The sequence below is a fragment of the Microtus pennsylvanicus genome, chromosome 11 (assembly GCF_037038515.1).
Source record: "Microtus pennsylvanicus isolate mMicPen1 chromosome 11, mMicPen1.hap1, whole genome shotgun sequence".
In the NCBI taxonomy this organism is placed as follows: domain Eukaryota; kingdom Metazoa; phylum Chordata; class Mammalia; order Rodentia; family Cricetidae; genus Microtus; species Microtus pennsylvanicus.
The window spans coordinates 26389085-26416396 of NC_134589.1; the positions used below are offsets into that span (position 1 = coordinate 26389085).

The 27312-nt window shown below is 53.1% G+C and overlaps 3 protein-coding genes across 12 annotated transcripts; 1 reads left to right on the plus strand and 2 right to left on the minus strand.

Annotated features, from left to right (window-relative positions):
• Gngt2 (G protein subunit gamma transducin 2) lies at positions 1 to 3676 on the minus strand. Of its 6 annotated transcripts, none has more exons than XM_075990998.1 (4): positions 3566 to 3676; positions 1974 to 2055; positions 609 to 717; positions 1 to 255 (listed from the first exon to the last, which is right to left on the minus strand). In XM_075990998.1, exons 3-4 carry the CDS (start codon positions 690 to 692, stop codon positions 130 to 132), a joined length of 210 nt encoding a protein of 69 aa, XP_075847113.1. In that variant the 5' UTR covers positions 693 to 717; positions 1974 to 2055; positions 3566 to 3676; the 3' UTR covers positions 1 to 129. The 6 variants fall into 6 exon arrangements, with proteins under 6 accessions (XP_075847113.1, XP_075847110.1, XP_075847107.1 ...); XM_075990995.1 differs by lacking the exon at positions 3566 to 3676 and adding an exon at positions 3419 to 3557 and having other exon boundaries at positions 609 to 698; XM_075990992.1 differs by lacking the exon at positions 3566 to 3676 and adding an exon at positions 3419 to 3557.
• Positions 3400 to 13952, plus strand: Abi3 (ABI family member 3). 4 transcript variants are annotated; one of them, XM_075990988.1, is made up of 8 exons: positions 3400 to 3821; positions 8911 to 9078; positions 10184 to 10360; positions 11704 to 11789; positions 11964 to 12059; positions 12261 to 12412; positions 13003 to 13128; positions 13417 to 13952. In XM_075990988.1, exons 1-8 carry the CDS (start codon positions 3705 to 3707, stop codon positions 13578 to 13580), a joined length of 1086 nt encoding a protein of 361 aa, XP_075847103.1. In that variant the 5' UTR covers positions 3400 to 3704; the 3' UTR covers positions 13581 to 13952. The 4 variants fall into 4 exon arrangements, with proteins under 4 accessions (XP_075847103.1, XP_075847101.1, XP_075847102.1 ...); XM_075990986.1 differs by having other exon boundaries at positions 3404 to 3821; positions 12258 to 12412; XM_075990987.1 differs by having other exon boundaries at positions 3405 to 3821; positions 12258 to 12412; positions 13006 to 13128.
• A 37-nt stretch (positions 13953 to 13989) lies between these two features.
• Phospho1 (phosphoethanolamine/phosphocholine phosphatase 1) lies at positions 13990 to 21537 on the minus strand. 2 transcript variants are annotated; one of them, XM_075990991.1, is made up of 3 exons: positions 21318 to 21537; positions 17485 to 17596; positions 13990 to 15907 (listed from the first exon to the last, which is right to left on the minus strand). In XM_075990991.1, exon 3 carries the CDS (start codon positions 15898 to 15900, stop codon positions 15031 to 15033), a length of 870 nt encoding a protein of 289 aa, XP_075847106.1. In that variant the 5' UTR covers positions 15901 to 15907; positions 17485 to 17596; positions 21318 to 21537; the 3' UTR covers positions 13990 to 15030. The 2 variants fall into 2 exon arrangements, with proteins under 2 accessions (XP_075847106.1, XP_075847105.1); XM_075990990.1 differs by lacking the exon at positions 21318 to 21537 and adding an exon at positions 19746 to 19928.
• Positions 21538 to 27312: the final 5775 nt, after the last annotated feature.

The window sequence follows — 27312 nt, forward strand, 5'->3', positions numbered from 1 at the left end:
TTTTTTTTTCTTCAGCATCTTTACTCATTTTATGTCTAAGAGGAGGTAAATGTGGGTCGCCTGGGTATCCCAGCACACTAGGGCCTGGCTGAGGAGGGACAGGAAGAAAGGGGCGGATGTTCTGGGCCATCAGCTTATTACACAAGTGCCTCTCTCCTTGAAGGGATTCTTGTCTTCTGGGACGCCTTGGAGAAGAGGGTCAGCCCCTGCTTGGGCCTGAACATAATCCTTGATTTCCTTTCCTGTCTTGGAAATCTGTAAGATGACAAAACATGGTCACAGCTCTTGTTTGTGTCTCGTAATCTACGACTTAGAAAAATGGTAGGGTAGGGCTGAGGTCAAAGAGGAAGAAGGTGGTAGAAAAAGGCGGGCAGAAGGGAGAGTCCCTTGACGGGATGCATGGCCAGCACAGCCTGGAGACAGGGCTGGACACATTGGGCTCCCCAGAGCTCTCAGCCTTTCCTCTGTTCCGAGGAATGTGAGTGGGGACCCCAGCTGTCTTCTAGATCCCACCCCAGTACAGAGATAAGTCCTGGGCCTAGCGTCTCCTCTGCATTCCCAACAGAAAGAGATAAAGAAGCGGAGAGGAGGCGTGGCTGGAGGCTCACCGGATCGCGAGGGTTCTTCACTTCCTTCTTCAGCTGCTCCACCTCCATCCTCAGCAGCTCTTTCTCACTGAGATCCTGGGCCATCCTGCCCTAGAGGGAGAGCTGTGCCCTGACAGGATCCGGCAGTCACCAGCACTTCCCCTCCAGGCTTCCAGTTCCACACTCTTCCTGACCACACCCCCCAATCAAGGTCCCTCATTGGCTAACATTTCCCTCCACCCTTTGTTCTGTCTAAACAAAGGCTTAGAAGAAGTGACCAGTCAGATAGGGATAGCTCAGTCTTTGCCCTTGGAAAAGAACTTTTCTAAGGAGGAAACAGAAAAGGAAGGGGAAAATGGAGTTTAAGTGGGGAAATTTGGGACGAAGAGTGAACAGGTGATGCTTAGTCTCTAGTTCTGACAAGGGACAGTCAGTATGCCTCATATTAAGACTATGGGTCAGCCAGAGGCCAGCTATGACCCCCAGCTCTGCTGCTCCCTCCTAGTATGACCTAAGACAAGTCACTTGGCTTTTCTGAATCTTAGTTTCCTCACCAACAAATGAGTACATAATAGTAATGTTGCTTTTATTCTTTTGAGACAGCGTCTCATGTAGCCCAGGCTGGCTTCAAACTCTCTATGTAGCTGAGGTTGACTTTGAACTCCTGATCCTTCTGCCTCGACCTCCTGAGTTCTGGGATTTCAGCAAGCACCACAGCACCTGGAGTGTGTGCTGCTGAGACTGGAACCTGGCTTTGAGCATGCTAGGCAAGAATCCTATCAACTGATCTACATGCCTAACCCCACTATTACTGTGAGAACTAAGCAGACAATGCATGGCGGTTGCTGGAGAGCCATCGCAGAGGACGAGGATTCCCAGCACCCACCTGGTGGCTCACAACCATCCATAGCCCTAGTTCCAGGGGATCCAACGCCCGCTTCTGACCTCTGTAAGAACCAGGCATGCATGTGACACACATATATACATGCAGACAAAACACTCACACACATGAAGTAAATGAGAAAATAATGCACGGGAAACATTGTCACACTGTCTGGTACATACTGGCCAGGGCACATTTCCTATTTTTTTTTTTTTTTTTTTGGTTTTTCGAGACAGGGTTTCTCTGTGGCTTTGGAGCCTGTCCTGGAACTAGCTCTGTAGACCAGGCTGGTCTTGAACTCACAGAGATCCGCCTGCCTCTGCCTCCCAAGTGCTGGGATTAAAGGCGTGCGCCACCATCGCCCGGCTCACATTTCCTATTTTTATTTCTGACAATGGTATCATTGCCATCATCACGCCATGGTAACCAGGAGAACCAGCCTCGTGCTTAACCTTAGTTAACTAAGACTAGATCCCAGACCAGTGCCCCCAAAGCCTCCTTACCTGTTAGCACTCTCTCCAAATCACCAGTCCAGGACCAGACGCGATGGTGTTTGAACCTCCTAGTGCCTCATCAGCTGAAAATCTTCAGATAAAGCAGATGGTCAGCCAAGCCTAATCGCTAATGCCTAAGCTGATCATGGGCTCAAGGGGGGTAAGTCCTGATCCGCCCAGTTCTTCACTCTTCCACCGCAGACACTGGCGTTCCACCCACAAAGTGAAAAACAGGCCACTCCATTGTAGGCCCTGGACCGCATTAGCGGCTCTCCTTTGGTGACTCCCGCCATGCCATGCTTGCCTCACAGCCTCCCTCCACATGCGCCCATTGCCTGCCGTTCTCCATCTCAGAGCCTGCTCCAAGCCTGTTTCTCCCCAAACGGATCCAGAAGCTCTGTGTCTTCCATTAGGGGGTTCCATAATTTCACCTTACAAGGGTCTGTGGGCTCAGTCTTCATTTGCTCCGTAAAATCATACCCTCACCTCCAATGCTCACTGTTTGATTCCAGGGCCTGTATCACCCTGATGCCATGTCCTGTCCTCTGGGCCTCAAGCCCTCCCTGGCATGTGTGCTGGACTCCCTTGTCTTCAGCTCCCAACACTCACGGACAACCTGCTCTTCCCCTCTGCCTCTCCCAGGGCTACCTGACGACTGTGACGTTTATCAGAGCCAAGCTCCTGCTCTGGCTGACATTTGTCCAATAGCAAGGGATCTCTTGAAGGAATGTTAAGGAACCAATGTGGTCAGTGTGAGGGTTCCTCTTCTGCCGGGAGGATGACAAACTGGGAGGGGGAGGGGTGGTAGGAGGCCATCTTTGCCTCAGGATAAAGTCCCACTCACAGCTGGGCGCCCCAAGAATTCAAGTTTAGGACAGAACATCAACCCATCCAACGCCTTGTTAATACAACGAGCCCCACTCAGCACTCTGTCCACCAGTGATGCCTCAAATCCTACACATCCATCTAGATGGTGTTATCCCACATCCAGGGCCTCCCTGTCGCTCATCTGAGCTCCTCATACTTCTCATTGGGTCCATTTCATCTTCTCCTACCCACACCAGGCACAAAACATGGGTCACAGGACTTCCTACCTGGCCCTTCACAGGCTTGCCCACAGTTCTCCAGGAACTTTAGACATGTCTTCCTGGTGTCTAACCCTGATACTTGCTGCTGCATGGGCTGTTTTCCATTGTTGCTGCACTGCCAGCCCGGCCGCCCGCCCTGTGTGACTTATCTCCATATCCCATCCACCCTCCACTCCCCCATCCCTTGGTGACTCATCCCCAAGCTTCCCAAGGAAGCCCCCACCCTCTGCCCTTTCCTCCCCTCTTCCATGAGTGGAAAATCCACCCCCCATAGCCGGCCAGCCCCTTCCTCCTGTCTCTATTACCCCATCCCCCCATCGGCTAGCTTCCTCTCCAGGACCAGGGAGCAATCACAGATGCCCTGACCTTGGCTTCCTTTGCCTGGTGAGATTGGGAGGCTGAGCCCCCAAAACAGACCCCTGGCTTCCCTCTTCTCCTGAGCACAGGGACAGAAAGGCCCAGGCCCGGGACCCAGGGTCTGACTTCCTCTAGTCCCGGAATGAGCATGCCTACCCTTTGCAGGCAGGTTTGGGTCTCTCACGCAGAGGAAACCAAAAGCAGTGAGAGGGAGGGAAGGCAGAGCGGCCAATCAGGGGCAGGGTGAGGCTCAAAACCAGCAGGCTCCCCAGGGAACCCTACCGAGGCCCCAGCCATGGCGGAGCTGCAGCAGCTGCAGGAGTTTGACATCCCCACGGGCCGGGAGGCTCTTCGGGGCAACCACAGCGCCCTGCTGCGGGTGGCCAACTACTGCGAGGACAACTACGAGCAGGTAAGTGGAGGGAGCGCACGCTAATGCACCCCTGGACGGGACTTGCCGCCCAGTCCCCGCTGGCAGGGTCATCTGACAGGTGTCTGTCCTTGCCTTGGCTGAGCAGTCTTCAGGCGTCAGCTTCATTCCCGTTTCCCAAGCGCAGCCACTGCACTTGGTCTCTCTGACATAACCTCGGCGGTAGAAGATTGTGTACACATCACGGTATATGTACACTCTGCTCTCCCACCTTGCTCCTCGACTCTTACAAAGACCTACAAGACCCTTTCCTCTCACAGGTGCCGGTACCATCTGCAGGCTGGCTTTAGTGGAGTCGTCAGGAAACTTACACACACACACACACACAAACACACACACACACGCACACACACACACACACACACACACACACACACACACACACACACACACGAGTTTGTTCCTTGATGTTTGAGGGGGAACAGAGGAGAGTCAGAGCAGGTCCGAATGAGGGAAGAGATCTGGTGCAGAGGCAGGGGACTTACAGTCTGACTGCTGAGAAGTGAGGACGGAGGGAGGCACTACAGAGCAGTCTAAAATTTTTATTTAGCTGGGGTTTTTGAGACAGGGTTTCACTGCATGGCCCAGGCTGTTCTTCAATTCTCTGTAGCTCAGGCTAGCCCTCTCGGTCGTCCCTCGGCGCTGGGTTTACAGGCTCCCACCACCTCACCTGGTTGTTATTTGTGTCTTGTCATTTTGTTCAGGATGCATTGCGAAGGGCGCCCAGGGCTGTCTGGGAAGTGCTTTTCTGCTGAACTAAGCCCCAGTCCACCCTGGAGTAGCCTTGCTGATCTCCTGCTGGTTCCATTGCATTGGTTCCTGGGGAAGGAGCAGGGGCAGGGGATGGAGTAACTGCCCACCTGTTTTTTGTCCGTCCTCAGAGCCACCTTGTGAGACAACGGCTAGAATTCTGGGTTTAGAATGTGAAAAGAGCCACTCACTGAGGAAAGTGACTTGCTAGGGTCACCCGGTTGGAGACTAGCAGAGCCAAGCGTGACCTCCCTGCCTGCTCACCTGAACTCTTTTCTCTCCATCCTTCTGCCTGTCTGATATAGTGTATGACTTGAAACAGTTTATCTGCACTCTTTGTCCTTGGTTTCCTCTGCTCCAGTAAGAGTGGCAGGCTAGGTCTGTGACCTCTTACCGCTAGCCAAACTGTGAGACAACACGAGGGGCCTCATCCTAATGTAGGGGGGCTGGGAAGAAAAAGGGAGCAAGCGCCTGTGGGAAATGGCAGATGGGGAAGAGGCAATGGTAACTAAGTTTTCTCCATACCTCCCACAGCCTCTTTCTGTCCCTACCCCAGTCCTGTGAGGGGATCACCAGTCCCACTTCACAACGAGGAAGCTGAGGTTTGGAAAGGGTTAAACTGTATTTCCAGAAGCCTCCAAGATAGTCAATGGGACAGGATTCAAACTCAGAATTGTAGTTGGCTGTGGTGCCCTACCTGTGATCTCAGCACTTGGGCAGCTAAGGCAGGGGGATCTCCAAAGCCTAAGTAAGACCTGCCTTATAATCTCTACATAAGTGAGTCCAAGCTGATCAGGATGACAGAGCAAGACACTACCTCAAGGAGATCACATCAACAAATCAGAACCCCAAACAAAAAAGCAGCCAGAATTCTAACTCAGAGTCCAGTTGCTAACCCTTCTGTGTCATTCTGGAGTGTGTGACGCTGAGTGACCCGCCCGTAGATGAGGTGGCATGTGGTTTCTAAACCAGCTCTGCCCCCCCACAGCACTCAGGCACGCTCCCCTGGCAGGGATGCTGCTTCTGGTGGGTCCAGTCCCAGGTGTACAATTGGTGTGTACGTAGGACCTGAAGCCACAAGGCTGAGTCCTTGGTCTTCCACCTATTGACTTAGGAATCTATGATGAGTTCCCCGTTGGTCTCTCTCTCTTTTTTCCCTTTCTCTCCTTCCTTCCTCTCTCCTTCCCTTCTTTCTCTCTCTTTCTTCTTTCTTTCCTTCCTTTCTTTTTTTTCCTTTCCTTCCATCCTTCCCTCCCTCCTTCCTTCTCTTCCTCCCTTCTCTCTCTTTTTCTTTCTTTTTTCTTCCCTCCCTTCCCTCCCTCCCTTCCATCCTTCCCTCCCTTCTTTCCTTCCCTTCCCTCCTTTCCCTCCCTCCTTCCCTCCCTCCCTTCTATCCTTCCCTCCCTTCCATCCTTCCCTCCCTCCCTTCTATCCTTCCCTCCCTTCTTTCCTCTCTCCCTTCTATCCTTCCCTCCCTCCCTTCTATCCTTCCCTCCCTTCTTTCCTCTCTCCCTTCTATCCTTCCCTCCCTTCCATCCTTCACTCCCTCCCTTCTATCCTTCCCTCCCTTCTTTCCTCTCTCCCTCCTTCCCTCCCTCCCTTCCATCCCTCCCTCCCTTCCCTCCCTCCATCCCTCCCTTCCCTCCCTCCCTCCCTCCATCCCTCCCTTCCCTCCCTCCCTCCCTCCCTTCCTTCCATCCCTCCCTACCTTCCCTCCCTCCCTTCCATCCCTCCCTCCCTTCCCTCCCTCCTTCCCTCCGTCCCTTCCTCCCTTCCATCCCTCCCTCCCTTCTTCCTTCCTGTCCTGCTGTTCTCACTCTATAGCTCAGGCTGGCCTTGAATTCAGGATGTCTGCTGCAGCCCCAGAAGACTGGGATTACAGGCCTGTGCCACCATTTGGGGAAGGGTGGAGTTGCTTCTCCAGGGTGGGTTACAAGTATCACCTGGAACGAGGTCCTGAAGCATTTGCCAAGGGCCCATCGCCCTGTAAGAAGGGTGGGATGACTGCAGCGATCATTGCTGCTATTACCATTTCAGTAGTGATGGAACCCACTCTATGGAGGTGACAGCCTTTGCAAACACACTCAGTGTATCAGAAGCCCTGATCTGGGTTGGAATCCCTGGATTCCTTTGTGCAGAGCGTTGGCTCCCAGACCACACAATCAATGACCATCCCTGCCTGTCTACAGAAGAAAGCTCTGAGTAATGTCTTTAATAAGGTCTCCATCCCATCCTTCCCCCACTAACCAGATGTCAGAAGTCCGTGGGGAATAGCAGCAGGCTGGTGAGTGTAGGGTTCTCAGTCAGGGTTGACTGAGTGTATAATAGGGTCGTTTGCATAACAAACGCTCAGCTTAGATAAAGGATCCCTGATCCTTGCTCCTCCAGACCTAACTGTGGGCCAAGATCAAAGCTAGGTTAGAAACATCTGGGCTGGAGGTACCCAGAGCTGGACCCAGACAGACACTTCTTGTTTGGGTCGCTAAGTCCTTGTGCTGTGCTGGGGAGGGAACTTTCCAGGAGCAGAGGAGCCCTTTCTTCTCACCCTTTAAACAAAGATCTAGAACAAAGCCTGTAATCCTTTCTAGCTTCTTTGCCTGTTCAAGGCTTTGGGTGACATATGCTGATGAAATGTAAATGTTATTGCATATGCAGATGACATGCAAATCGGCACACAAATGAACATCGGTTTCCTGCTGTCAGAACAGAAAAGTGGGGAGGGGAGGACCCTGGCATGGGTTTTCCAGAAGGTTCTAGTTCAGGCTACAGGAGAAGACTCCAGAGCTCACCGAGGACACAGCTCTGGTAGTTCCGGTGACAGGGCCTGTGGCATACACAAAGTTCCAAGCCAGGAGGCCATAGGGTGTGCCTCCTCGCCTGTCCCTGTTGGTACACTGCCTCTTCTAATTTTCCTCATCTCTGCCCACCCCTCACCCCTGAGAGGGACAGGCTTTACAGCAGCAAGCTCATGATCAATGGGGAAGGAGGAAGCTGTTTGGGGAACCAAGAGAACCAAGAAGCTTTACCCAGCCCACCCAAGTCTGGTCTGGAACCAAAAAAAGGTCTTGTTTTGAGCCACACTCTAGCTACCTCTCTCCCACCGGCTGGCAGTGTGACACCGGCCAGTGTCTGGCGTATAATAAGAAACCGCTCAGCTAGTGTTGGCTTCCCCTTCCACCTGCCAGTCAACAAATGTGTAGCGTATTTATTTACTATCTCCTGTGTGCTGGGGACTGTGTCAGCAGAGACCGCAGGATGGAATGAGCCAGCTCTTTGGTTTTCAGGGTGCTATCTACCTGGGGGCGTGGTGAAGGGAGAAAAAAAAGAACTGGGCAAGTATGATAAGAAAGATGAGCTGGGTACAAGTTTACAGTGGCGAGAAGAGTGGAGAAGCTGGAATCATCTAGTGAAAAGAACACTGAGAAGTACAAGCACCGCTGGGTGATGGTGGCGCACGCCTTTAATCCCAGCACTGGGGAGGCAGAGGCAGGCGGATCTCTGTGAGTTCGAGGCCAGCCTGGTCTACAAAAGCTAGTTCCAGGACAGGCTCCAAAGCTACAGAGAAACCCTGTCTCAAAAAACAACAACAACAAAAATAAAAGTACTAAACAAGCAAACAAACAAATGCTCCGAGGTAGGAATGATAATTCTAGCATTTTGGAGACAGAGACAGGAGAATCAGGAGCTTGAGGCCAATCTTGGTTGCACAGAGAGTTTGAGGCTTATACTAACTACATGAAACCCTGTCACAGAAAGAAAGAAAGAAAGAAAGAAAGAAAGAAAGAAAGAAAGAAAGAAAGAAAAGAATCATATTAGAAAGCTGTCGGAGGGAAGGAGAGAATGCAGTCATTTGGTTCTGGAGTCCTTAACTAAGTTCCCACACATCTGCCTGCAGATAGGGACTGAAAAGTTCAGGGTCAGCTAGGGGCTGCGAGACTCCTAGCCTCACTCCAATGAGACTGGTTTTCAGGTTTAGGGTAAGAGTGTGATGTTTCCTCTCTGCTCCTCACCATCCAGCCTATAAAGAGGCACTTGCTGAGGTAGGCAGTAGGGTTCCGGCCTCTCAACTCAGGCCTCACCTCAACTCTTGGAGGAGAGGACTCCTCCCCAATCCCTTCAGCCAGTTCTCTCAGGCTCCAGACTCCTTTTCCTGATGTCCCTTACCGCAACGTCATCCTTCCAGAAGCTACCTCAAGCGTCTGAGAACCACAGCAATTCTCCAAGCTGAGCTCTCACCTTAGACTCTCTTCTGGTCCCACCAGACCTTGCCTCGGAAGCAGTGGAATGTGCTGGCCTCAGGCCAAGGCTGTGTGTATTTCAGGCCACAGACAAGCGGAAGGCACTAGAAGAGACCATGGCTTTCACCACCCAGGCCCTGGCCAGTGTGGCCTACCAAGTGGGTAATCTGGCTGGGCACACTCTGCGAATGCTGGACCTTCAGGGTGCTTCCCTGCGGCAGGTAGAGGCCAAGATCAGCACACTGAGCCAGGTAAGGGTCTGGGAAGGGACCCCCCTTTCAGCCCCAGCTCTTCAGTCCCACTCAAATATTCTCTACAACAAAAGTCTCTTGCTTTTCTCCAGAGACACATACCGCCAATTTGACTATAGAATGTTGGCAGTGTCTGAACTCTGGAGACCTCCGTCACGGCTGTGCCTTAGTGGGGTCCTTGCTACCCCATTAGGTGCAAAGTTCTCTGAAAGCAGACTCCCCCCCTCCCCGTATTGCCCTTGATATCTAAAAGCTTTATCTGCTGCTCACAGTACCTGACCTGCAGGGAGCAGGAGAGACTAAAGGCCATCATCCTGTTTTCATTGAAACATAGGCAGTGATTAATAAGTGCCCTATACTCAGGCTAGGCAAGCCCATCTTCAGTCCCAGGGAGTCCCTGCCCTTGGCTCATAAATACTCTCAGCCTTCCTTCCTGGATTCTTGATCCCACAAGGCACATGCATTAGCCAAGTTATGCTTTTGGTCTGACCACAGGTCCCCAAGGGGCAAGTGTATGGGGTGTGTCTTCCTCTTCCTCCTGAAGATCCAAGGTCCCATCCCTCAAGGCCTGAGGGAACACTCCCAAGAGGAAGCTAATTCGCACATTTGTCCCCTAAAGGGGAGAGCTGATTAAGTTACAGGTCTCTGCCACCTCCACGCTCTGCCCTCCTGTTCCAAAGGCTGCCCTGTCCTTCAATCCCTTCCCAGCATCCCCAGGGATGTTGTTTTTCCCTTTTCTTCTGTTTCCTGCACAGCTAATAATAGCCCTCATTCTCTTCTATCAGGAAGTTGCTCCCAAGTGGCTCCATCCTCTGCTACTCTTTTCCCAATTGCTGTATGGCCACAGGGACAAAACTGGCTTTCTCTAGATTTCCCTACTTCCCCTGTCCCCATTCTTTCCTCCTCCCTTCTTTATTTTGAGACAGGGTCTCAACTATGTAGTCCCAGCTGGCCTAGAACTCATCATATAGACCGAGCTGATCTTGAACTCACAGAGCACTATCTGCCTGCCTCTGCCTCCTGAGTGCAAGGTGTCTCCCTCTCTTAAAGGGAGTGGTGCTGGACAGGCTGCCCCTCACTGTCGCCTCCCAACCCTGTCATGCAGATGGTGAACATGCATATGGAAAAGGTGGCCAGAAGGGAGATTGGCACCTTAGCCACTGTCATGCGGCTGCCCCCTAGCCAGAAGGTCATCCCTCCTGAGAGCCTACCGCCCCTCACCCCCTACTACAGAAAACCCCTCAACTTCAGCTGCTTGGATGACATTGGCCATGGCGTCAAGGTAAGGGGAACTTTGCTCTTCCCCACTGCCCACCCTCTCCTGCCATGGGACTCCCTCCTGGCTTCTTTCTGAGCTCTTGGCTCCTGTGTTATCTCACAACCCCTTCCTTTCTCCAACTTCCATTTGGCCAGGAGTCACGGCCTAAGCTCCTCACCCTCCCAAGGTCCCTAGCTGCCCTCCGCCCTGTACTCACTTAGCTCGCGAAGATCACGAGCTGTCCCTGCCCCCCACCCAAGGGTACTGGGTGTGTGTGAGAAGGGGAAGAGGGGGAAGGGAGGGTGTCAGGACATGCATGAGAACCACTTCTCAGCCACATGAGAACAGCAACTTCCTCTGTCTGGGGGTTTGAGGTCACGACTCTAAGAAGTCACCCCAGAATGCTGGCGGTAGGGGCAGGAGGCAGCAACAGAAAGCCGGCTTGGCGGAGGGGACATATCTCATTGTTACCACTGCCACCTATCAGATTAGATTAGAAACTTTCCTGGGTCTTAACCTCTTGATATGATGGCAGCCCCCGGAAGCGAGAATAAAGAATACGTTCCTTCAGTTCCCAGGTCCCGTGAATTCTTTCTGCTGTCCAATATCCTTCTTTTTCTTTTGATGGTACTGTGGAAGGAACCCAGGTCTGCTATAAGCCCAGCATAAGCTCCACCCCTGAACTGTATGCCCAGCCTCCACCCTATCCTTTATGCCTCAAGTTCCCTTTATCTTGTCTCTAGTGGGGCAGGGTGAGAGAACATGGGCCCCAGATGCTCATCCTGGGGGAAGTCCCAAAGTTAGAGGTTTCTCTTGCGTTGGGAGTTGCCCCCTATTGTCGACTCTCCTAAGTGTCTTGGGTTCTGCCCTCCCTCTGCCTTGAATTTGGGAAAGTCAGTTCCTTATGTTTATGGAAGCATTGAGTGGAACGGTTCTGTGTGATGTGTCTCCCCGCACCAGGCGTCTCCTCTGCTTTTGCTGGAGCAGACCAGACGTCCTATCAGTTAAGGACCACCAAGCGACACAGATCCTTGCGGGTCTGAGACAGTGTGGGGGGTGCAAGGGTCCATTTAGTCACTGTGGCGATGCAGAGGAAGTGGCACTCAGACAAGAGTTTGTGCTACGGGTTTCTTTCGGTGGGTGGCTTTGTGGGACCTGCTGCAGACTTAAAGGTCCTGTGGCTCAGGCAATGACACCAGTGTCGGTGGGGGTGGGGGTGTTGGGCGGGAGGAGGGCTGGAAAGTGGAAGTAGGAACTTGCTGAGTCTGGCTAGCCCTCCCAGTTTTCATTCGCCTCCCCCAATTCTTCTTAGGGATGAGGGTGAGGATTGTTCCCCTTGCCTCAGATGTCAACCCTACCCCCTCTAGGACTTGAGCACGCAGCTGTCTCGGACCGGGACCCTGTCTCGCAAGAGCATCAAGGCGCCTGCTGCACCTGCCTCCACCACGCTGGGGTGAGACCTCAAGGCCACTCCTACCAGACCTGCTCAGCCCTTGTGGTTCTCAGCTGCTCCCCTACCCCTTGCCCGCAGCACCTGGCGCCCAGCTTCCCTTTTCATGACCCTTTCTCAACCCCACTTAAGCTCAGCAGAGTTTCCCTCTCCTCATGCCACCCTACTTCACCCCAGGAGACCACCCCGGATCCCCGAGCCCGTGCAGCTCCCAGTCGTGCCTGACGGCAAGCTCTCAGCTGCCTCCTCTGTCTCTTCCTTGACCTCGGCGGGGTAAGCCCTTGAGTCTAACGGGTGGGTAGACCGTAGGTGGATTTTTAGAAGGGACCTCCTGCCACACCCCTGGGGTTGAGAAAACTAAGGATCACTAGATAAGGAAAAGAATTTGAGGCCAGATTTTGGGCTGAAGGGCTCCCTTAGGGACTCTGAGTGAAAAGGCTTCCGTCATCTGTGCCGTGCTCTGGTCTTTAGCAGCGCCGAAGGTGCCAGTGGGATCCCCCAGTCCAAGGGACAGGCAGCATCTGCAACCCCGCCTACACCTCCAGCACCTGCAACCCCGCCTCCCCCAGTCTCTGCTGAGGTCTTCTTGCCGCCTCCCCCGCTGGAGGTGTCCCAGGCCCCTGCAGGTAAGAAGTGCCCACTTCCTCCACCCCCACCTTGAGATCCTTTTGAACGCCAGCCCTGTGCTCCTCAGGAACCTCAGGGGTACCAGTGATCCGAGCTTATTTTACACTAGCCCTGTGTTTGAAGCGTCTCATTCAAAGTTAACTTTGGGGGGCTGGAGAGATGGCTCAGTGGTTAAGAGCATTGCCTGCTCTTCCAAAGGTCCTGAGTTCAATTCCTGGCAACCACATGGTGGCTCACAACCATCTGTAATATATATATATATATAAATATATATATATATGTATATGTATAATATATATATGTATATATATATAAAGTTTCCTTACATTAGCAGTTCAAATATTTAAAAAAACAAAAAAACAAACAAACAAAAAAAACAAAGTTAACTTTGACAGGACCTTTACCGGTTTAACCAACCTGCCTAAGGGTTGCCCAGCAGGGTCTGCCTAGCCTGTGCTGAGTACTTCTAAGCCTCACCAATGGGCTGGAGGCATTGTGGGTGATGACACTCAGATCCTAAGGATCCACCTGTCTCACACACACACACACACACACACACATACACAGAGACATCTTTTCTTCTTCCCAGCAGCAGAGTTGCCCCTGCCCCCACCTCCAGCTCTAGAAGGGGATGACCTGGGACTACTGCCTCCTCCGCCACCGGATTTTGGACCAGAAGAACCCAGCTGGGTCCCTGCTGCCTACTTGGAGAAAGGTACTGTTCTCTTGGGACTGAGAAGCACCAGAAACTATTGCCAGGTTTCTGGCCTCTGTGGCTCTGACCTCCACTCTTCATCCCAGAGGCATTCGCCCTCCCTGCCAAGGTGTGACCCTATTTTTGTCCCTTATCCCCTTCATTTCTGATGAACCGGGGTCTGAAGCCTGCTAGGAACAGAGCAGCTGGCCTGAGTTGGGGGAGGGGACTGTGAATGCTCAGAAGCTCCCCCTGTGATGGGGGGAACAGAGGGTGCACCTCACAAGATTTCCTTTCCTGCCCCTGCAGTGGTGTCGCTATACCCATACACCCGACAGAAGGACAATGAGCTCTCCTTCTCTGAAGGCACCATCATCTGTGTCACGCGCCGTTACTCGGATGGCTGGTGTGAGGGGGTCAGCTCAGAGGGCTCTGGATTCTTCCCGGGGAACTATGTGGAGCCCAGTTCCTGACAGCCAAATCTGTCCCTGCACCGACCCAGCACTGCCTCAGTGGGCCTCCTGAGCCCCAAGAAGCCAGCGCCACAGTCAAGGCTGACAAAGGACCTGTCTACCTCTTGGGCTGTGAACTGAGTTCAGTCCCTGCTCCACACAGCAGTGTGTGTGTGTGTGTGTGTGTGTGTGTGTGTGTGTGTGTGTGTGTGTATGTGTGTGGAGGGGGGGCTAGAGAGAGGTGGTACCCAGGAGATTGCAGCAGATCGGGGAGGGAGCCTACCAAAAACCCAAGAAACTAAAAGCCACGGATTTCAGGCATCTTGTCCAGAGGACCCCCCTAGCTCATGAAGAGCAAATTGCCAGCTCTGAATAAAACTGCTGACCTCCTGATACTTGCCCCGCGGGGCTAGAGGGCCAGGGGGCCGTGATGGAAAGGGAGCAAGCTCCAGAACACAGTAGAGCCCTACGGAAGGACCCAGTAGAACCGCTCTCCTCCATCTCAGCCCCTTTTCCTGTTCCCACTAGACCCCGACATCTCAGGCAGCCATTCGCAGCTTCTTTCCCCTCTTGCCTGCGTTCAGTCTGGGCTCCTCAACCTCCCCCACTTAAATGCGGCTGAGAGCAAAGGGCACCACTCTCGCCCCTCGCACGCAAGAGATGAGTCACTTGGACCCCCTTCACCTCCTTTATAGGTCTGAAACATCAGAAGGGGAGGGGCTTGGGTTTCCCTGACTCTGCTTAAAAACATGGCTTTCTGTTCCATAAGGGCGGAGGGGGTTGTGTTGGACGACTTTGGTGAAGTCCCTAGTCTCTTGCTGCCGTAGTTGAGGACGGAGTGAGAGGATCTGTCACACTCTCCGAGGTCATTGGTTGGTCCTACCTCGTTCCACCAGCAGGAGGCGGCTGCTTCCTCTGGCTTTTTCTTCCTTTGGGGGTAACCGGCATGGGGGGGGGGCGGGGGGAGAAGGAAGCCAGGCGCAGCCAGCGCAGCGGTAGTGTAGGACTGCGGTGGCTGAAGCGAGATCAAGGATGCCTAGGAGCTGTCTTCCTAGAGCATCACGGGTCTGCGCGAGGAACCCGATGCTGGCATGCAAATTGGGGGATCCTGAGTCCTTCTGAGAGAAGACCGAGTAGGGGAGGTTACGCAGCCGAAGCAGCAGCTAAAGTAGTGGGAGATGCTCCTTCTCCCAACTGCCAGGAGCCCCTTCCTTTCAGTTCGAGGGACACTGCCTGCCTTCCAAGGGGTGCACACCACTCCCTGGAGGGGAGGCAGCTGAGCTATGATAACTGCATAGATAGGGACGGCTCTTAACCTCCGCTCCCAGCCCACAAGAGAACAAAATTCCAAAACTGCCCAGAGGAGCGTAGTGAAGAGGGGGAAGAAGTAAAACCAGGTGGTCTTAACCAATTCCCAGTCCTGTCCCCGCTCTGCCGGTTCTCCCTGGGGACCTCTTGCAGGCGATGGTCTTCAACACATCTTCAGCACCTGTTGTAGATGTTGGCGCACGTCGGCCGCTGTTTCCCAGGGCACCACGTGAGCTCGGAAGGAGCTGGGCTCGGCCTTCTGTGCCTCTTGGATGAGGCGGTGCATGGGGTAGCCGCGGCGCGGGAAGGCCACGTCCCCGCCCGCCAGCAGCCCCATGGGGCAGAAGTCATTTGCACCGTCACCCACGTAGAAGAGGCGCTCGAAGTGCACGCCTTCGCGGGCCCGCTCACGCAGGTATTCACTGAGCACCTTATGCTTGCACATGTTGGCGGGGCAGCGGGAGCAACTGTGCGTGTGGAAGGGCCGCAGCGTCAGCAGTCCCCGCGCATCCGGCCCGGACGGGTTGCTGAGGATGCGGCGGAATAAGCTGTGGTGGCCAGCAGCACGCAGGGCACTCTCCACGCCGAAGGTGTTGGCATCCGAAATGAGAATAACCTCGAAGCAGGAGCCCTGTTTGGCTACGAACTGCAGCAAATCACCCATGCCCGGCGACAGGGGGATGGTCTCGTAGACAGCACGCAGGTCCCGGGGCCGCACACCCTGCTCACCCAGGTACTTGAAGACACGTTGCATGTACTCATTGTAGTAACCTTCGCGGTAGGTGGCACGCAGGCTCTCAGGTAGCTGCTGACCTGGCGCAGCGCGCACGATCGAGTCGTCGCTGTTTTCGTCCACGATGGTCTCATCGAAGTCGAAGGTCAGGAGGAAGCGAGGCGCGCCGGGCGCAGCCATCCTACCGTCCTGGGAGCAGGGGGAAGAGGAGCAGGAGGAGGGGGCAAACGAGAGGCGGCGCGGCGGGAGCCGGCCGGGAAGAGCCTGGTTAGCGGGCCACAGCCAGGGTCGCTGGCACATCCAAGACCTGAGGAGGACCCAAGGCTGGTTAAGTTGGAGATGGAACCAATGTGTGGCGCATACCCCGCCGTCCCTTGCCTGTCTCTCACTTAATCGTGCGGGGCCTGACGCAAGGGGGGGGGGCATACTAGTCATGAAGTCAAAGACTTGCTTGGTTACCATTTCTGCTGCTCTTATGGGGTCCCTGGGACTTAGCAAGTCAGCTTAGGAGGAGGGAAGAGTCATTCCCTAACTAGGTTGGAGATTTCTGGTGGCCTGTGTGGTGGGTGCAAGCAATCTGCTGTTCTAACTCAGCAGAGTAGAAGCAGAGAGAATCATTCGTGTGCCTGGGGGAGCAGCCTCCCTTCCCTTTGTGGCATCGAGGTCTAATGGAGCAGCTAGGCTCCAGGAAAAGCCATTGGCATCACGAAGGCAGATGGGCAATGAGTGTGTCAGGTCTTCCCCTGGCCCTGGATGTCAGCTACAAGTGCTTGGGAGGCCAGGTTCTGGACCTTCCTAGGTCCTGGCCAGAGAACTAGATTTTAACCCTTGAAGTTACCAGGTAAGTATGCAGACCACACAAGACCCAGGGAGGCTCTTTGGGAGCTTCCAGCCAGATGGCACTGGGCAGAGGGCTAGGGATGAGACATAGCTCCTCCAAGGAGTTTAGGGCTCATCACTAATCACTTGCCAATTCCCTGGGAAGAACGTGTCAGCGGGTGGGGTTTCTGCCAGAGTCCGAAGCAAGCAGGCAGCAGGAGAAGCAATGGGGCTTAGGGAGGTGGGAGCCCCCCTCGCCAGGCCACGGCATACCTGGGAGACAGGTAGGGGAAAGGAAAGAGAGCAGCAGTGGCTAAAAAGGCAGAGGGAGGAAGGGACTGGCAGCTAGCTGGAGGGGATTGTTTGGGAGGAAGTCAGGCAGGGGAGGGTAGACTACAGGAGTAAGCTCTAGGAAGTGAGACTTTGGGCAAAGGGGGAGCAGCATGAGAGAGGATGGGGGTACAACGGGAGTATTGGGACACAAAGAAAGGCAAGCACACCACACGGACACAGCAGGAGCCCCCATCTACGCATCCCTGACCCCTTTGTTTGCCAGTAGAGTGACCTCGGTATCCACCATCCTGCCTGCCTCTCTGCCTGGGCTTCCTGTCCCAACTCGCCCGCATGGAACCTGGTTTGCTGTCACACACTGGCACCCACCTCTTTCTTTTTAAAGAGAGGGTCTCATGTAGCTCAGGCTGACCTCAAACTTGCTGTGTAGCTGAGGATGAACTTGAACTCACGATCCTCCCAGTGCTGAGAGAACAGCTACACCCCAAGCCCTCCCCCACTATTCCTTCCCATGGCTCATTTCAGAGCTGGGACTGGAACACACTCCCTGACTCCCTAAGGGAACTGTCCTTTCCACTTTATCCCCCCTAGTAGTTGCCTGGAGTTTACCATCAACCTATGGGGGTGTCAGTGGCACCAGGACCCACACCAGGGAAATGTCCAGGGATTCACCAATGGAGAGAGTGCAAATCTAAAAGGGACTGGAAAGGGCTCCTCCTAACTCAGGTTGAAAAAGTTGGGGCTGGAGGCCTCATCCTGAAGGACCCCACTTACCCTAGACAGGCATCGCAGGCCAACAGCTGGAAAACACCCACTCATTGTCCGTAAATTACCCCGGGCTCCACGTCTAGAACCTTGGTTGATCTCAAGCTGTCATCCAGAACTCCTGGGAAAACAAACAGAAAACCAAGTAAACCCCACCAAAGTCCGCAGCTGCCCTTTTGGAGCGGGTTGTCGTATCTTCCGTCTCAGCATTTGGGAGGGGAGGCGGAAGCAGGCCTGATCTACATCGTGGTTCCAGGACAGCCAGGGATTCGTAGAGAGACCCTGACTCTGTTCCATCAAGCACACGAGCCATTCCCACGTTCTCAGCAAGAGCAAGATCTTAAAAGCACACTCAGGCCATGCTCCTTGCTTTTAACACCCCTGGCCAGTTCCCAGACTTACTCATCAGAGAGGTGGCAAAGAGCATTCCTGCAATCCAGACAGGCTAAGGGACTTGCTCAAAAAGTGGCTAAGACTTTTCAAAACCAGACTCAGAGGCTGGTCCAGGCCTTCTTTCTCCAGTATGACCTTTGCCCACACAGAGCAGGGCATGCCATAGTTTACCAATCACCTTTATTTCCAATCAGACTCACGGTTCACGGGACCCAGGAAGGCAGAGAACAGGGATTAACTCACTTCCTAGAGGCTGTATTGTTTAAGCAATGTGGCCCTTGGCTCACAAATGCTTTCACCACTTTCTAGAGGCTGAGGGCCTTGGGCTCTACATGAGATATGAGACTTACTTCTGGCACTACCTTGCTCAGGGGTCTCAGCAACCGGACAGGCTGAACTCTTTAGAAGAGTTTAGGTGGCCGGGTCTGATCTTTTGATTGGAGCCTTCATCAGTGCAGCTACACAAGAAACCATCTACGGCTTCCGGTGCCTCCCTACTCCCCTACCTCTCCACCCCCAGACTGAGAGACTTAGATATAGCTTGGAATTGGAAAGAATACCAGAGAAAAGATAGCAAAGATCTGGCTGGTTGCTGCCCTCTAGTGGCTATAACGGGTAGCACAGTTAACCCCGACTGTCAAGGTGAAGCTCCCTGACCATCCAAGAGCAGCAGAGAGGCAACTGCCTCCAGAATAAACTAGGGAAGGACCAGGGAGACACACGCTCTGGGACCGTCTTTATAGAGATGAGTCACCGGCTACCCTCGCTTTCTCACAGCAAAGATTTTCAGCAGAGATGGGAAGTAACTTTCAGTGCCGGCCGCCCCCCACCCATAGCTGGTAATTGGAAGGGGGCTAAAGATCACTAGCAAAAGTGGCAGTGTCTGTCGGGAGGAATTCAAATCCTGCTGAGATAGTGGAAGAAGGGGATGGGATAAGGGAATGGCATGCAAAGGATGTTAGGGGAACTGTCACGGTGCCTGTCACGGAACCCTGGCTGATACAACCTTTGTCCCAGGACAAGAAGTAGAGGAGAAAGGTCAGGGGTGCCCCACCCATTGTAAAAAGCAGTCTCAAAGAGAGGGACAGCATCAGGCATGGAGAGGAGCAAGGGGAAGATACAAAGATACAAACCGCTTTCTTCTCTCTCATTCCATCTCTCCTTTCCCTCCCTCCTTTCCATAACCAGGATTGACCGTTGACCTTTACAGCATGCCCTTAATCCAGTGTTTTGTTTTTGTTTTTTTAATTTTGAGACAGGGTCGTCCAATATGGACTTGAACTCAGGCTCCTGAGTACAGGGACTGTAGGCATGTAATAAACACCCTGACCTGCTAAGATAAATTTTCATCGCTTGGGGGAGGAGGGATGGTCAATTACTTGCTTGTCTTCTTTTTAAAAAACTATAGTAATCTTATGCTCCAAACCTCTCATGTCTCAGAGTAGTAGACACAGTTATGTTTTTACCTAACACTAGTGAGCATTTATGGAAATCTTCAATTTTGTTTTTGAGACAGGGTCTCACTACCTAACCCTTGGCAGGTCTGCAACTCTCTATGTAGACCAGACTGGCCTCAAACTCAGATCCGCCTGCCTCTACTTCCCAAGAGCTGGGATTAGAATCCAGCACTGCCTCTCCTGGTAATCTTGTTTCTTTTTCTATCTGCAGCGCAGACAGCCAGGCATCCTGGGTTTCTCCCCAAAAACTAAGGCAGCCTCACAGTGACACCCCATCCCTGCCCTATGGCAAGGGAAGTACATATATCTAGTTATTATTTGGCTTCATGATGTTTGAAAAGGCCATGGGCAGTTGCCTGGCCTGGCGATGCAGGAGAATCTGAGTTAAAGACAAAACAAACACACACAAAAGTCACTCACTTCTGACAGGTTTGTATGATGATAAAATCTGGGCGATGATAATCCCAGCACTCAGGAGGCGGAAGCAGCAGATCTCTGTGAGTTCAAGGCTAGCATGGTCTACAGAGCAAGTTGTAGGACAGACTCCAAAACTACAGAGAAACCCTGTCTCAAAAAAAAAAAATCCTGATAGGTGCCGGACAGTGGTGCTGTGCACCTTTAATCCCAGCACTCAGGAGCAGAGACAGGAGGATCTCTGAGCTCAAGGCCAGCCTGGTCTACACAGCGAGTTCCAGGACTCCAGGACTCCAAGGAGAAACCCTGTTTCAAAAAAACAAAAACAAAACCTAAAAACAAACAAACAAAAAACGCAAAACCAGTGTGGCCAGCAGGGTCCCTTGTGGAGAAAGGGGACAGAATCCAAGTTTCTTCAGCATGCTAGGGCAGGGAGAGGAGGCAGATTTTCTGGGGCAGAAAGTAGTTCTTTTCTAGTCCCATCTAAGATCAACGTTTGTGGCCCTGATTCCACAGATCACAGGCTCCCAGCCTGCACCCTTCCTCCGCTGACACAAATACTCTTAAGTTAAATCTGTGGGAAGAAGGTGGGACAGGTGTGTGTTGGCTTAACCTCTAAGCTTAAAATTCTCCTAATTGGGGAGAGGATAGAGCCCATAGGAAAGTTTGGGGAGTTTTCCACAAGAAACATGCAGGCTGAGAATGGGGGTGAGGACTTCAGAAATATCACGTTAACAACCCCCCTCTGCTTGAAGAATAAATATGTCTATCAGTAGGAATCAGATCCGACAATTAAGCTGGGATTTCTGCCCCCAACACTCCCAACTTCACAAACCTCCTTCTTGTTCATTAACCCTTTATAGGGGGATAAAGAGGCCCAGAGAAGTTCGGCTAACATCATGGACATCACACAGCATCAAAAACAGGACTAGAACTCAGGGGTCTCTACTGCCTCGTGGAGAAACTATCTGAACCTCCCCGTTTGCTCAAGAGACTCTGTAATGGTCCCTGTCCTAACTAGCTAGGGAGTAATGATCTATGCCCTGGTGCCAGTGAGGAATCTGGGACTAGGTATCGCCTCTGGGGTCCTCTGCCTGGGTAGACAAGTAGAGTTTGATCTTCACTGGGTAGGGGCAGGGAGATGGCAGCTGCCGGTGGGGTAGCAGGAGAGATATTTTTAGAGGTGACTGGAAAGCAGGCACTCTGGCACACCCCCAGCTGGCGGGCACTTCGCTCTAATGCGGGCGGGGGGTGCGCAGCTCGGGGAGAAGGAGGACTTGTGGGTGGCGGGGAGCGATGATAGTCCCCGGAGATGAAGGGACACTGGGCACCATGAACCTGGGAGAGAACGGGGCTCAGTTCTCTGCCCCAGGGATTGCCCCACCACCAAGCGCATAAAACACCCTCAAACTCTACACGGCCCCCACCCCAACATTGAGATCGCGGTCCTCCCGAAGCCCAGGACTCAAGCGGGACAGCGGCGGCTGCGCTGTCCGTCCTGGTTGAGTTCGGAGTGAAAGTAGTGGGAAGGGGGCTAGTTAAGGGATTTGGGGGCAAGATGGAGCAAGGGGTGCTTACGGGAATTGGGGGGACGCGGTCTTATCCACCCCCGGATTTCTGAGCTCCGGCTCACGCGTCCCTCCTGTCCCGAGGGACCGTGGATGATCTGCTTCTGTTCCGTCCCTTCCACCTGCCCCCCATCCCCGGGGCCGCCGCCGCGTCCCCTTTAAATGCCGGGGAGCCGGAGCTCGAGCCGCGCCGGGCGCTGCGGCAGCCGCAGCACCCGGGCCCACCGCAGTCCCCGCACGTCACAAGCGCCGAGCCAATCACCGCGGCGCCGGCGCACATCAAAAGGGCGGGCTCCCCGCAGGCCACGCCTCCCGGCTGTCCCCCGTGGCCGCGCGAGCGGCGGTGTGACTGGGCGGGCTGGACGGGTGGAGCGTGGCGCGTCCCGTCCGAGGAGCGTGGGTGCGGGGCACCCTCTGCGTGCGCGTGGCACGTGCGTGAGTCGCTGTCACACTGCCCTCCTCCTGCCGGGCTCGGCGTGGGGAATCTGCACGCAGTCCCTCCCTCCACCGGCCGCCGATCCGCCTGGTCGCAGAGCTCCGCGGGACAAGCTTGGTGGCCGGAACCGCAGAGCAGCACGCCGTCCACGTGCACCGAGCTCGGTGTCCTCTGCCCTTCCGGGAGGAGCCACGGCATCCCGCCGAGTCCTCGGTACCCTGTCCCCAGATTACCGGGTACTCGTGCTTGCCGGCGGAGGGGTTCTACCACCCAGCCCCGCGCGTAAACACGGAGTTGGAGAGCCAACACTGCATAGCGGTGCAGATAAAAAAATCCCCGCTTACTCCTAAGTCCTGAGAGTGCTTTCCCGTCCCCATCCCGCTATCGCCCTCTGGGGAGCTTTCCCATCCTTCCCTACCCTCAGGTGACAACGATCCAGAGAGAAGAGGTGAAACCTGGATTTCTCGAGTTCGTGCTATGTGAACCCCAGCAATTGACCCATGAGAAACGATTAGTCCAAGAATTCAAACACAAGAACACCTCACTTGAGCCATAAAACAGGCTCTGTGGGTGAGAAGCAGGTGCACCCAGACCTGGGTCTAGCCAGCCCTTCCTAATTCCCCCTGCTCCTGCAGCAAAGCCAGTCAACAAATTTCGGTGAACTCTGTGCAGGACAGGCTGGATACCTGAATACCAGCGCTCCGTGCGTCCACTGGTATAACAGCAGCTAGGCAGAAAAGTTGCCGACCTGATTTACCACCCCCTACCTTCAAACCCCGATGATGACTTCTCCATTGCCCCTGCTTCCTAAACCGCCAGCACCCCCTCACCTTCTCTATCCCTGATGCTTGCTGAGGTCAGAGGACAACTAACAGGTACCACTGCATTCCTTCCACCTTACCTTGCCAGTCCTTGTTTGGCTTTTTTTGTTTGTTTGTTTTGTTTTTTGTTTGGTTGGCTGGATTTGAGACAGGGTTTCTCTGTAGTTTTGGCTATCCTGGAACTAATCTGTAGACCAGGCTGGTCTTGAACTCACAGAGATCCGCCTGCCTCTGCCTTCCAAGTTTTTTTTTTTCAAGACAGTGTTTCTCTGTAGTTTTGGAGCCTGTCCTGGAACTAGCTCTTGTAGACCAGGCTGGTCTCGAACTCAGAGATCCGCCTGCCTCTGCCTCCCAAGTGCTGGGATTAAAAGCGTGCGCCACCACTGCCCGGCCTTCCAAGGGTTTAAAGGCATGTGCCACCCCACCCGGTTTTTGGCTTTTTTTATTTTGAGTCAGGATCTCTTATAACTTGTGCTGACCTCACCTACTTATTATACTAGGCCTGGCCCCGAACTCCCAATCCTCTCGCCTTCACTTCTTTGCTGGATTAAAGGCCCGAGTCACCACACCTTGCAATCCTTCCTCTTGCAGAAGCAGTTTCAGCCCCACAGTCTGCCCAAGACCAGCTCACACAGGGTTCAGCGTGTGTTCTCTGCACGGCAGTGCCCCTACCCTTTGACACTTTCTTGGAGCCCAGGCTGGTCTGGAACTTTGCTGTCAAGTCCAGAGTGACCTTCAACTCCTGATCTCCTGCCTCCACTTCCTGAGTGTTGGGATTTAAAGGCATGGGGTACTATACCAGTCCCACGGGTACTCACAGATCAGTAGGTAGGTGCTGGAAAGATCTGAACGTGTTGAGCCACGATCCAATCCAAGATGGTTGCCAGTCAGGCCTATGAGGAAATCAAGGCATGATGGAGTAACTGAGCTTGCTCAGGGCCATGCTGTTGAGAGAGGATAGTACTAGGGTCCCAAGCTGCCTAAGCCATGACCTCATACTGTGCCTCTCTCCTGGTGTCAGTCACCCTCTCTGTATCGGTTTCACCGTGGGACTTGGGTCACCTGACTTGGCAACGATCTCGTGGGGTGAGAGTCATCTGAGGTGACAGAGCTTGCTCAAGTCTCTGGTGACCCTTGACTAGGGTGGCTAGAGTCTCCAAACAGGTCCTCACGCAGAGGTTGAGTCACTGGCCCAAGGTTCCAGTGGTAGAGCCAAGAAGCCAGGACTCCAAGGTCACAACCTGTTCTTCAGGTGACCTCGCAGGAGGGGCAGAGGTAACAGGAAGGAAGGGACAGTTCTGCTCCCAGGGCCCACCTGGGAGAAGAGGACCACTAATCTTTCCTGAAACCGGCTGGGTGTTGGTGTTAGTGTTTCCAGTTTTACAGAGGCAGAAACCTGGGGACATTAAGAAAGTGCCTCGCCTGAGGGCACTATGTGCTCACGTAATTCTGCAATGCCAGTGACCCAAAGAGGAAAAAGATGGATGGGACTCTCAGGGACCTGGGGGCAGGTGATAGTGGGCTTAGGTGGGAGGTGTGACCAAGTGTGTCCCATTCAGGCATTTCAACAGTAAAGCAGTTGTGACTAGGACCGAAAGCCTCCCTTCCTAACCCCCATAGTCAAGCCTGGACAAAGTGGTTCATTCTGAAATTCTCAGCTCTTCCTTCCCACAGCAGTCCCTCCGTGCCACTAGCTGTTTCCAATTCACACATGGCAAAATATGTCACTTGCCCCAAGTCACAGAGCTAGGAAGTGGCCAAAGACAAGAAATGAAACCTGCTGGTTTTTTACATTTATGTTTTCATTCAGGTGATTCTTACTATGTAGTCGAGGTGGCCTGGAATTCCCAGTTCTTACCAACTGGGAGCCAAGCCACACCCCCCCCCCCCCGGGACACTTTGGACAGGATTTCATGAAGCTTAGGCTAGCCTTAAACATACTATGTAGCTGAGTATGACCTCCCTCTCCCTGCCTCCCCAGCCTGAGTGCCAGGGTGGCTCTGTGGTCTGCCACACTGGGCTATGTAGTGGTGGGGGTGGAGGCCAGGGCTTTGTGTATGTTAAATAACCAACCCCTCTTCCAGCCGAGCCTCATGCCTAGCCCTGCTCTCATTTTTTGATTTGTTTTTATTTTATGCGCATTGGTGTTATGTCTACATGTATCCTCCCGTGCTGGAGTCATAGACAGTTGTGAGCTGCGTGTGGGTGCTGGGAATTGAACTCTGGTCCTCTGGAGGAGCACCCAGTGCTCTTAACTGCTGAGGCATCTCTCCAGTCCCATCACCAGCTGTATTTTTAGAAGGAAGTGCCCTCTTCTGGCACAAGAAAAAACATACCAGCCCTAGAGACAGGGAGGCTCATTGTGTTTTTTCTTTTTGTTGTTTTTCTGAGGCAGGGTCTTACTATGTAGCCCTGGCTGGGCTGGAACCCAGCCCTACATTCTTTTTGTCTTTCTCTCCCTCTCTGTCTTTCTTACCCTCCCCCTCTCTCTCTGTATGTGTAGAGACCAGGGTCTCTTGTAGGCTAAGCCAGACTTCAACTCACTTTTCAGTTGAGACTGACTTAGGTCTCATGCTGGAACAACAGCACTAAGTCTGGCAGGAGGCTCATGTTCTTGAATAAAACACTTCCATTTCTAAGCACACTGGACCTACGAGTTTTGTTGTTTGCTTTTTTTTTTTTTTTAACTCTCTGTAGACCAGGCTGGTCTCAAACTCTCTGTGTATCGGACTGTCCTGTAACTCTCTGTAAATCAGGCTGGCTTTGAACTCACAGAGATCCACCTACCTCTGCCTCCCAAGTGCTGGGATTAAAGGCATGTGCCACCATGCCTGGCTCCTATTCGTTATTAGGTTGAACACTGTGAGGTTGGACATCCTTAAATTCTGGCTTCTAGAACAGCCTGGCAGAATGAGGACGTCTGCTTTCGAATTTGTGGATCTCTTTGGCCCTTTTCTTTTTCCAACCTGGGAGGATTATCGAGATTTTACAGGTTTTGAGGATTTGCTGTTATTTAATGGAGACCTCCTCTAGCTGCATGGAGACTACATAGTTCCCTGGAACCCTCAGATCCCAGTCAGGTCCAGAGGACATATGGGTAGGAGCAGAGCAGGGGTGGGTGGGGCGCTCTCCTGGGCACAGGCACCGGCCTGCCTAGTCACCTAGGTCCACAGCCCCAAGAGGGCATGGCAAGGAGCATTTCTGCAATATTCTGGCCTGAGTCCCTGGGCTCACCCAAACACGCAGAAGCCTGTCTGCTGCCCCAGGGCACTTGGGGCATTCCCTGAGTCTGCCCTCTACCTCTACCCCCACGGAGACAACACATTTTCATCCTCTGATCGTGGCTTGTGCGGGCTTCTACACTGTGTGCTTCTCACTAACTTGGTGAACCCGTCTGATTTTGAATGGCCCATCTATGGATCCAAAGAGGCTGTCCCACGCCCACTGGTCCACAGAGGAACGGGGCAACAGCATAGCACAGGTCAGGGCTCTGATCTTCAGAGCCAGACACTTCAGAAGCTGGGAACAGTGTGGATTCTTCTGCTATCCGTGCATCACAGCCAAGTTACGCTCGTTTGTTTGTGGTCTAATTTTTTTTAAAAACAAAAACTCTTAAGAGCCCTGCATGTTCTTTCAGAGGGCCTGGGTTTGATTCCCAGCATCCACATAATCATCTGTCACTCCAGTTCTGGTCTTCACAGGCACCAGGCTTTCCATGGCACACAGATACACATGTAGGCAAAACATCCATGCTCATAAAAATAGACACATATTTACTGTGTAGGGCTCTCGGAAAGAGGTTTTCAATAGGATATGACTCTGTCCTACAGTCTGAAGGAGACTGGACAAGAAAACAGGCCTTCCAAAGGAGCGTCAGGGAAAGCTAAGCCTAGTGGCACAGGCTGTAAGGCTGAGGCAGGATGCTGGCAAGTTCAAGGCCCAGCTGGGCTGTACAGTAAACTTAAGACTAGTCTGGGTAAATCAGCAATAAATAAATTCGTAATTTCTAGGAAGCTGGATGTGGTAGTTTGTGTCTAATCCCAGCCCTTGGGATGTGGCTGGAATGTCTTTTAAGACGTTTTCTCAGCTGGGTGGTGGTAGCGCACGCCTTTAATCCCAGCACTCGGGAGGCAGAGGCAGGTGGATCACTGGGAGTTTGAGGCCAGCCTGGTCTACAAGAGCTAGTTCTGAGTTCGAGACCAGCCTGGTCTACAAGTGCTAGCTCCAGGACAGGCTCCAAAACCACAGAGAAACCCTGTCTCGAAAAACCAAAAAAAAAAAAAAAAAAAAAAAAAAAAGAGCTAGTTCTGGGACAGGCACCAAAGAGAAACCCTGTCTCGAAAAACAAAACAAAACAAAACAACAACAAAGACGGTTTCTCTGTGTAACACCCCTGTCCATCTTGGAACTCACTCTGTAGACCAGGCTGGCCTCCGACTTGGAACTCACTCTGTATACCAGGCTGGCCTCCGACTTGGAACTCACTCTGTAGACCAGGCTGGCCTCCAGCTCACAGATCGCCTGGCTCTGCCTCCTGAGTCTGGGATTAAAGGCAGCAGCACCGCCACTGGACTAGGAATTAGCAACGCTCCTTCTGCCTGATTTAAAACCGGGGACCTTTCATGCGTGAGGCAAATGGGATAACCACCACACTACAGAAAACAGCTGGGGCACAATTAATAAAAACCCAGGGACAGATATTGGGGTTTAGCCAGAAAATTAAAGCAGCCAGCCACTGGCTCTCTTAC

What these genes read in the sequence shown, in the direction of transcription:
- Abi3 (XM_075990986.1), top strand. Translation starts at nt 3,705, where the DNA reads ATGGCGGAGCTGCAGCAGCTGCAGGAGTTTGACATCCCCACGGGCCGG. An exon ending in GCGAGGACAACTACGAGCAG is followed by an intron (nt 3,822 to 8,910) that starts GTAAGTGGAGGG and finishes TGTGTATTTCAG; the next exon opens with GCCACAGACAAGCGGAAGGC. An exon ending in AGATCAGCACACTGAGCCAG is followed by an intron (nt 9,079 to 10,183) that starts GTAAGGGTCTGG and finishes CCTGTCATGCAG; the next exon opens with ATGGTGAACATGCATATGGA.
- Phospho1 (XM_075990991.1), bottom strand. Translation starts at nt 15,900, where the DNA reads ATGTGCCAGCGACCCTGGCTGTGGCCCGCTAACCAGGCTCTTCCCGGC.
- Gngt2 (XM_075990998.1), bottom strand. Translation starts at nt 692, where the DNA reads ATGGCCCAGGATCTCAGTGAGAAAGAGCTGCTGAGGATGGAGGTGGAG. An exon ending in TGAAGAACCCTCGCGATCCG is followed by an intron (nt 256 to 608) that starts GTGAGCCTCCAG and finishes GTCATCTTACAG; the next exon opens with ATTTCCAAGACAGGAAAGGA.